This window comes from Nuphar pumila, chromosome 6 (genome assembly GCF_984573655.1).
Source record: "Nuphar pumila chromosome 6, dmNupPumi1.hap1.1, whole genome shotgun sequence".
NCBI lineage: Eukaryota > Viridiplantae > Streptophyta > Magnoliopsida > Nymphaeales > Nymphaeaceae > Nuphar > Nuphar pumila.
Genome location: NC_143254.1, coordinates 116,698,013 through 116,706,472, shown reverse-complemented (window position 1 = coordinate 116,706,472; position 8,460 = coordinate 116,698,013). Strand labels below are relative to the sequence as shown.

Genomic DNA, 8,460 nt, shown 5'->3' with positions numbered 1-8,460 from the left:
CTAACTATATGCACCACTATGACCACTACTTGCATGTCTTAACTCACATAACTCATGACTTATATAACTTTTATCTAAACTCTTCACATGCCATCTCAATGGCTCTACACTTGACACATGTCCCAATACATGACCTACTACATCCATTACATGACTTGAGAGTTACCCACTATGTGCATGAGTAACCTACATAATAAACTCACATTAACACTTTTTTCATACCCATGTTGCCCATATTACATTATGCAAATGATAACTTTGCCCATAAATTCTCTACACTCCACACATTATCAAAATTACCCATAACTCTTAATTATATGACAAATTCAACACTTGACCTTTACTCACAACCCAAAATCGATTACAATTCCAATAGTGGGTACACTTTTTTTTGTCATATCCAACCAATAAGTCAGTATGAGCCACTTTCCAAGCTGAAAGTAAGGTATACCTATGTCTTTGGCCTACATAACAAATATCGGTGATAATTTAAAAGCATATTAGTTGTTTCAAAAAATAGGTGATTTATCACAAGTAGTTTAACACTATTGAAATACTTTTTATTCACTTATTTTTATTCTTATATTTTATAAGTTTTTTGAATAATCATATATTTTTTATTATTATAATATGCTGATATTTTCTTGAGTTTTTTCTTATAAACAAAATTTTTTTAATTTATTGTAGGATACCTCACGAAGAAAATTCTGATAGTGATATTTGTTGTCACATGGATACACCATTTTGATTGCATGTTTGTATGTTAGGTGCTTAACTGATACACCAAAAGGCCCTAAGGTGATTAATATTCATAAAGTCAAGCCCTTAAACCACCAAAATTATAATAACCCACCACACTATGTGTTTCACCCTTCAAAAAAATTGGATTAGTGATGGATACACTGGAGATGGAATCAAAATATGGCCTGACGGGTAGTGCAACAAATGATGCTTTAATTAGAGTCTCGTGGACTCGAGTGGATTGGACTTACAAGATCTAGGCCATGGAATTTGGGTTATTGGCCTTGTGGTCTGCACGCTTGTGGATACAAATGGTAGGAGGCCAGGGGATTCTCAGGATTACAGGGGGTGAGACATTGTAGGTTTAGGACAAATGAGGTAAGTTTGGATTGGGTTCAGTGAGAGGTTCAAGTATGACTCTAGGCTCACGACTTGGAAACTAGGTCAATTAGTTTTTAGGATGCCTTGGGATGTGTGCAAAGGTCTGGGACACATTTCAGAGTTCTAGGATGGAAGGAAAGGCTCGGGTGAAGGTTGATAAGGTCGAACGAAGAATTTCGTACAAGGTTTTCTAACCAATAAAGTCATTTTGGAGAGTTTGAGTCTAAGTATTGTCATCCGGGTATAACAAAGTTTCTCAATGTTAGGTGACAGTGTCTACGACATGAGGAAAGGTCTGAACAAGAGCTGGTGTGAGGAAAAATCCGTTCAACAATCTAGAGATGTTGGATCTACTTGACGGGTAGGTCGGGTTCTCAGCATGGAGCAATTTTGATCTTAGGTTTTGGGAATGGTCTAAACGCTTAACTAAGGGTCGGATTAAGGGTTGGGGACCACTTATAAGTCTAAAACGGGTTTGAAAAGTGTTCTAACATGTTCTAGAGCATTGATACTTGATCCACCATGAGGAAACACCTGCTAGATCATCGAGTAAACAAGGTCGCACACGCCGAGTACCAGAAGTGCTTGGCTTGAGTCTAGGTCTATCTCCAATTCAATAGGTAAATATAACCCATTTACATCATACAACCTTTAACTACCAATATACTAATTAGAAATTATGAAACCTGCCTAAAAGAAACAATAGTAAAATTGTAACAATACCCTAATTGTACCAACTCTAACAAAATAGAAAGTGAGAGAGAGAGAAACAAAATAGAAAGTACGAGAGAAGAGCCGGGTAAACACGATCACACATGTCGGGTGACAGAAGTACTTGGCCTGGGTCTGGGCCTAGCCCCCTCTTTAAGAATCTAGGAGGCGTCTCACCTTTCCTTTCTTTTATTTTTCTCATTCACAAGTATGGCTTTTTTTGTGTGTCATGTGTTTATCCCATGGAACCCATATCTTCATTTGCTTGAATCTTAACATGACATGTGCCATTTGACTTTTCAACTAGGAAAAAAAAAATGTCAGCATCCACATCGCCTCTTTAGGCTCCACTTTGAATTGGAAAACCTCTCTTGATTTGATGAGGTAGTTTATAAATCTTAGAATAGAGATTGAACGAATTCTATGAATTTTGAACCATAACACTTTGAGCCAACATCCTCATCCGAACATCTTAGGACAGCTTTCACTATGGTCATAACTCAAGTAATCTCTTTCCGTTTTTAGCAGATCTCTCTCGGGTTTAGGTAGCCCACTGGCATCTTCACTTCTTGTCTATATCTTTGTTGAATTTTAAACTAGATTTAACCCTTATTATTAGATCTCGATAATACATAACAAATTCCTTTTCGGATTCAGAACGAATGTTGTCGAACTAGTCAGATCTGTCACAATCAAGCAAAAAAAAATTATTCAAAACTTTTAGTATTGGGTCTAAAACGACTTGTTTTATCTATTCCTCAAGAAAATTAATATAGTTAACCCGTTTTCACCAGATTAAATATCACAAAGTGTCAGATTATACTCGGATCCGAGATTCTACTGTGATATATGAATCAAATTCAGCTCCGGAACCAGACTCGCTCTTCCAAATCTGGATACAATATTGGGTCAAGCTTGATTCAATTCATGACCGACCCGTTCACATCCCTAGGAGCGTATGCATGTGGACATCTTCGCATATGAATGTGGGTTGTGCATGCATGCATGAATGTGCCTATATATGGTGTAGGATCTGATCAAACAAACACTTCCTATGCCCATGAGTAGAGATGCCAATGAATTGGTTTTTATCCAATATCTCACCGAATTGGACTCTGTTTAGTCACATTTGATAAGCTAAAACCATATCCGATTATAATCAGATGTGGATATGGGTTTTTTATTTTTTGCTACGGAGTCGAAATTAGAATATTTGAATTTGATGGATGTCTGAATCCTTTTACATGTAAAAAAGTGTATCTGGTATGAGCTTTTCACTATCCGAATCCAAATTTGAATTCCAATCCATTTAGCTAACATCTGATGAATCGAATATGGCATTGCCCACATCCTAACCGAATCTAATCGCTTACTTACCTACCCATGAGCATGTTATGCAAAATATCCCTCTGCTCGATAATAGTGAAAAGAAAGATCCACCACCAATCATGGGCACACGAATCACATGATAGTTCACATGGATGGGTCGGTGGATGGACATGTGAATGAACCAAGAATATTGACGCCTTGCATGTGCTAGGCACGTAGGGCTGTCAATGGATCAGGTATCCGATCCATCATTTTTTGTACAAACCACTTGAGTTCTCACATTTGTACTGGTAGGGGTCTGCCTAACCCCAGGTTGTTTATCTAAAAAAATATATATGTTATGTTTTTTTCATTAAAAAAAAACACGATTGAATGGTTGTATTTTTATGAAAACAACTTCCCACATGGGGTTATGGGAGAAATGGAGGGAAAGAGTGGAACTGGGTTGGGCCAGCAACAGACGAGAACGTGGCAGCTTGCCCTTCCCCTTCGCAACTAAACCTTTTTCCCACGCGTCTCTTGCCACGTTACGCCACACCGAACGGCCCTAGTTTGAGAGACCTCGACGTTTAAAATGGCCCCCCTTTCTTTTTGCAACCAAGTTTACTTAACAGAAACCTTTGTTGACCCGTAATTTATGCAAAAGCAAGTCGTGACCTTTGGCCCCAAGGGAGGGTTGGCTTAGTGGGGTGGGGGCCTTGACTGCTATACGGGCAATCAAGGTTCGATTCTCATGAGCGTTGCAAAAAGCCAATGAGTAGCCAGGAAGACCAGGTCTGCATGTCAGGGGTTTCTTTGGGGTTATAAGTCCTGACTTTTCTCTTGTAAAGAAACTATATACGCACGAGCCTGGATGCAATTTAAACTCTGTGATACTCAGATTGACTGAACCATTAATTAGCTTTCGGTGCCCGTATTCTATTCGGCCTTTTGCTTTCAAAAAACCGAAACACGGTAAAAAAAAAAAACATGCAAAACCACTGTCTTTCTACGAAAGTGGAACTAACTTTTATGATGTGCTCGACTTGTTAGCTCCCTTTCTATTCGTTGGGCTTTGATTAGGGAGGACTCGTATATATAAAAAGTAATCCCATCGTTTTACTTTTTCCTCGCCAGTTGGAAATGAAATACGCGAAGAGGTAAAATGTCAGCCGACCTTGAACTTTACGTCCTTTTCTTCTTTGAAAACGGTCAAAGAAACGTCAGTTTTTTTTGGGCGTTAAAATTATTTAGGTTAGTTTAATAATCAAATGAATGCCCAACTTTTGGCTTAACTAATCATCGATCAACCTTCCTGATTTTTCAAATAGCCTCGAACTTTTAACTTGGGTTAAGCAAATCCATGTGAAACTTTGTCAGTGACCCCACCCGGGGTTTACCTCGAAAAATATCACTTATTTCAAAATATGATGATGTTTTCTCTAAAAATAATGTCTACATTTTCTTGATATTCTCATATATTTATTCTATATTTTGAATATCTCATAGTGGTCACTTTTGCAGTTTTTTTTTTTATTTATTTTCTATGTTTGAATAAAAATAAATTTGTTGAATGGCCCGCTTCAAATAGATTAGATTCAGGCCAATTTTTCAAATCCTTTTAGAAATCTGATTTTCCTCCTCAACCAGTTTTTACAACATTGGCTCTCGTAAACTTTGACATTCGAAATAATAAAAAAAATTTATTTATATTGAGCGTAAGAAAATTTTTGTAGGCGTTGTAACATAATTTTGATATTTCGTAATAAACATAACGGAAGATCAAAAGAAGGTTGGTTGAGAAAAAGAGTAGTCGCATAAAGGTATATATATATATATAGCAAACATTTTGGGGTATTTTGAAAAATGAAAAAATCCTTGTCGCCTAAATTAATTAACACCGAAAGTTTGTTTGCGCATTTAATAATGTATGAGGACGAGGTTAGAAGCGCACACATCGATTTAAATACCTCGCCCGGGGAGTGATTTCTCGTCTCCGTCTGGCGCTCTCGCTCCGACGACTGCTCTCTCTCTTCCCTGCAGACATCGTGTATTTTATTTTTACCCCTTCACACCTGAGATGAGGGCCGGAATTGCTGCCTCTGCAGCCCGGACGATGTGCCGATTTGACCGGATTCCGGTCGTCGGCCTGAACCGCGGGCGAGGGAGCGAGTGCGTCTTCTTTCTGAGGCGTCCGGAGCGGCCGTTTGGGTTGAGGAGATTGGCCGTGTGCTTCGTGATGGGGAAGAGGATGGAAACGACCAGCGCTGAGTTGGGGATTAGAAAGGAGGGCGGAAAAGAAGGAAGAGAAGAGGAGGAAGACAATGAGGTTTTGGGATTGACAGTTCCGATGGTGGAGAACGAGAGGATGACGGAGAGAATGGCGAGGAAGAAGAAGGAAAGGTACACTTATCTATTTGCGGCCGTACTGTCGAGTGTGGGGATAACGTCGATGGCCGCTGCCTCCGTCTACTACAGATTCTCATGGCAGATGCAGGTTCTCTTCTTCTTTCTCCTCCCGATACCTCTTTCATACACTTTTTTCTTTTTTCTTTTTTCATATATTTTCTAATTCCTTATTTTTGTTTTTACTTGGTTTCTATTGGTTGGGTTTGGAAGGGAGAGGAGGTGCCGGTGACGGAGATGTTTGGGACTTTTGCACTATCCATCGGAGCTGCGGTACGTCCTTTTTTTTTTTCTTTCCTAATATATTATACTGCTTTTCATCAAATTCAATTTACGAAAAAAAAAAAAAACATGAAACGAAAAGCCAAGGGTGCAACCTAACGCCTCGGATCTCAGATCCGTCCATTGAACAAAACAAACGCTGTATCTCATATCTTTGTAAACCGTTTCTGAGATTCGTATAAACCAAAGTAAGCGAAGAGTCTGGTACTAAATACCCAAAAGTATCTCTCGTCCGTACAATCATTGCATTGCACCGAAATGCAATTTTAGTGGTATTTGTGTAACTTTCACCTTTACTTTTGGTGCAACGAATGGAGTTAACTTGTTTATTTATATTTCTCTGGTCGTAACGCGGCCCATAATTAAATCACGTTAATGCCACTGGCACAATGGCAATGGTTTCTACTATATCTACGCTTCTCTTCGTTGCCGATTGGTTTCTATTCACTGTGAACAATTTTTGTGCAGGTGGGGATGGAGTTCTGGGCGAGGTGGGCCCATCGTGCACTGTGGCATGCCTCCATGTGGCCTATGCACGAGGTATATATATCTCAAAATATCTTCTATTATTGGTATTAGTAATTAATCTCTCGTATACCCATAACCTTTTTGCTAAAAAAAACCTCTTCACGTGGTTTGGTCGACGTTTACAGTCACACCATCGACCGAGAGAGGGAGCGCTAGAGCTGAACGATGTGTTCGCCATCATCAACGCCGTGCCCGCTATCGCCCTCCTGGCGTTTGGTTTCTGGAACAAAGGCCTCCTCCCAGGCCTATGCTTCGGTGCTGTAAGTCTACCTATCTATGTAAAAACTTAAAATGGTTACAGGGTGGCTGATCGATGTCGTCATAAACACTTTCTGAACCGGATATGTTTCTCAAAAGGATTCAGGAAATCGGACGCATCAGATTTAATCGTTTGTTTTCAAAACTGATTTAGAAAAAAAAAATTTGCCTAAGAACAAAAATAAAGAAATGAAGTAAACGATGGCTTATGGGGTTCAATCAAGTTCTAAAACACACATTCAAAAAGCAATCAAATGTCATATATTATCACAAATTATTGAAGAAGAAGAAAAAAGAAACTGATTCATGACTATTGTTAATTGAATCAGTTGATTCGAACTGATTGTTTCTATGGATGTGCAGGGTCTGGGTATCACGGTGTATGGGATGGCCTACATGTTTGTGCATGATGGCCTCGTCCACAGGAGGTTTCCTGTTGGACCCATCGCTAACGTGCCCTATTTTCGCCGTGTGGCTGCCGCCCATCAGGTACATATTCAACTCTCATCTCTTCTTTTGTTTCTTTGTTTGTGTAGCTTCTTCCTCAATGAAATGCTTATAACTGCAGATCCACCACGCTGACAAGTTCGATGGGGTTCCCTACGGACTCTTCCTTGGTCCAAAGGTGTGTCCTCTGCGGCCTTCATTAATTATGTTCCTCGCTTTAAGAGTCTATACAGTCCAAGTCTTTTTTACTCGATCGTGTTTGGATCAAGATAGCTTCTTAATGAAAAAGTAGTGGGGGTGTTTTGAATAACTGATCTGATTTGGTGTGGGACCCACGCCAGATTACCTCGAAACCCTCCCGGATTCGTTTTTCTAATGTATGGTGTCGTGTTCTGCACATGCTTTCTCTTATCTATCTCCCTCTCTCTTCCCCTCTTCAACCATTGGATCTGAGATCCAGCAGGTCATAAGGATTCGAGATCCTAAAAGATCTTAGATCACTTCAGGCCTGAGACTTGAGGGAACTAAACGCACATATGGTCATTTGCTCTCTATCTGAGTTTGACCAACTTTCCACCTGCTGTGCAAAGGCGTAAGCTTGGAATAAAGCTAAGGCTTGGGTCCAGTGATGTAAACAAGTCAAATGTAGGCGTTACTGAATCCAACATAATCGTACCTGACCTATTCATCTTCGGATATGGATTCAGATAAAAAAAAAAGGCTTTAGCAAATTCAGATTCAATTAGCTATTTCCTGTACAGGATATGGATTTCATATATGATTTAAAAAAATGAAAAACCCAAATTCATTTATGTTTAACATATCCAACTAAACCTGTCAGATATCCAACCCAAACCGGGTTTCGGTCACAGCCAAAGTTGCCCGCATCATTCGAAAACCGTTTGGTAATAGACCGAGTCTATATGCACTCAAAACCTCCCTGGTCAAGATTTGCATATCTAATTCTGGTCTTATCTTTTGTCTTGTTGCAGGAATTGGAAGAGGTGGGTGGCTTGGAAGAGCTAGAAAAAGAGATCAAACGGAAGGTTAAGACCCATAATAGCAACACTCATGTGACAGCAAAGAATGACAATTAGTCAAAAGTTGGAATGTAAAGTTGCCTTTTGTACCTTTTTGGGGGAAACCATCATTCTAATTGTGACAGTGTGCTCAACTATCACAATTATTGAAAGAAACACGTAATTCAAAGCATATTTAAAAGTTATTGAAATTAGGGTTTGAGATATATGCTAAAGCATAGAAAAAAACATTTTTATGTTGGTACAAATATCAACAGTAACAATCTCAACATACTTCAGTAAAAATAATCATTTTTTTTTTAATATTTGCGAAAAGCACTTTCAAGGATTAAGGTCACATCGCAGGTTTAATATACCA

The 8,460-nt window shown here is 39.1% G+C and overlaps 1 protein-coding gene across 2 annotated transcripts; it reads left to right on the top strand.

The window, feature by feature from the left end:
• Positions 1–5,139: 5,139 nt before the first annotated feature.
• Positions 5,140–8,204, top strand: LOC149835845 (beta-carotene hydroxylase 1, chloroplastic-like). Of its 2 annotated transcripts, XM_090010692.1 has the most exons (7): positions 5,140–5,638; positions 5,761–5,820; positions 6,298–6,369; positions 6,483–6,617; positions 6,979–7,104; positions 7,184–7,240; positions 8,055–8,204. In XM_090010692.1, the coding sequence occupies exons 1-7, from the start codon at positions 5,222–5,224 to the stop codon at positions 8,157–8,159; spliced, it is 972 nt and encodes a 323-aa protein (XP_089866818.1). In that variant the 5' UTR covers positions 5,140–5,221; the 3' UTR covers positions 8,160–8,204. The 2 variants fall into 2 exon arrangements, with proteins under 2 accessions (XP_089866818.1, XP_089866819.1); XM_090010693.1 differs by lacking the exon at positions 6,483–6,617.
• Positions 8,205–8,460: the final 256 nt, after the last annotated feature.

Coding starts and splice junctions, on each gene's coding strand:
- LOC149835845 (XM_090010692.1), top strand. CDS start 5,222: ATGAGGGCCGGAATTGCTGCCTCTGCAGCCCGGACGATGTGCCGATTT. Junction 5,821..6,297: donor CACTATCCATCGGAGCTGCG/GTACGTCCTTTT, acceptor ATTTTTGTGCAG/GTGGGGATGGAGTTCTGGGC. Junction 6,370..6,482: donor CCATGTGGCCTATGCACGAG/GTATATATATCT, acceptor CGACGTTTACAG/TCACACCATCGACCGAGAGA.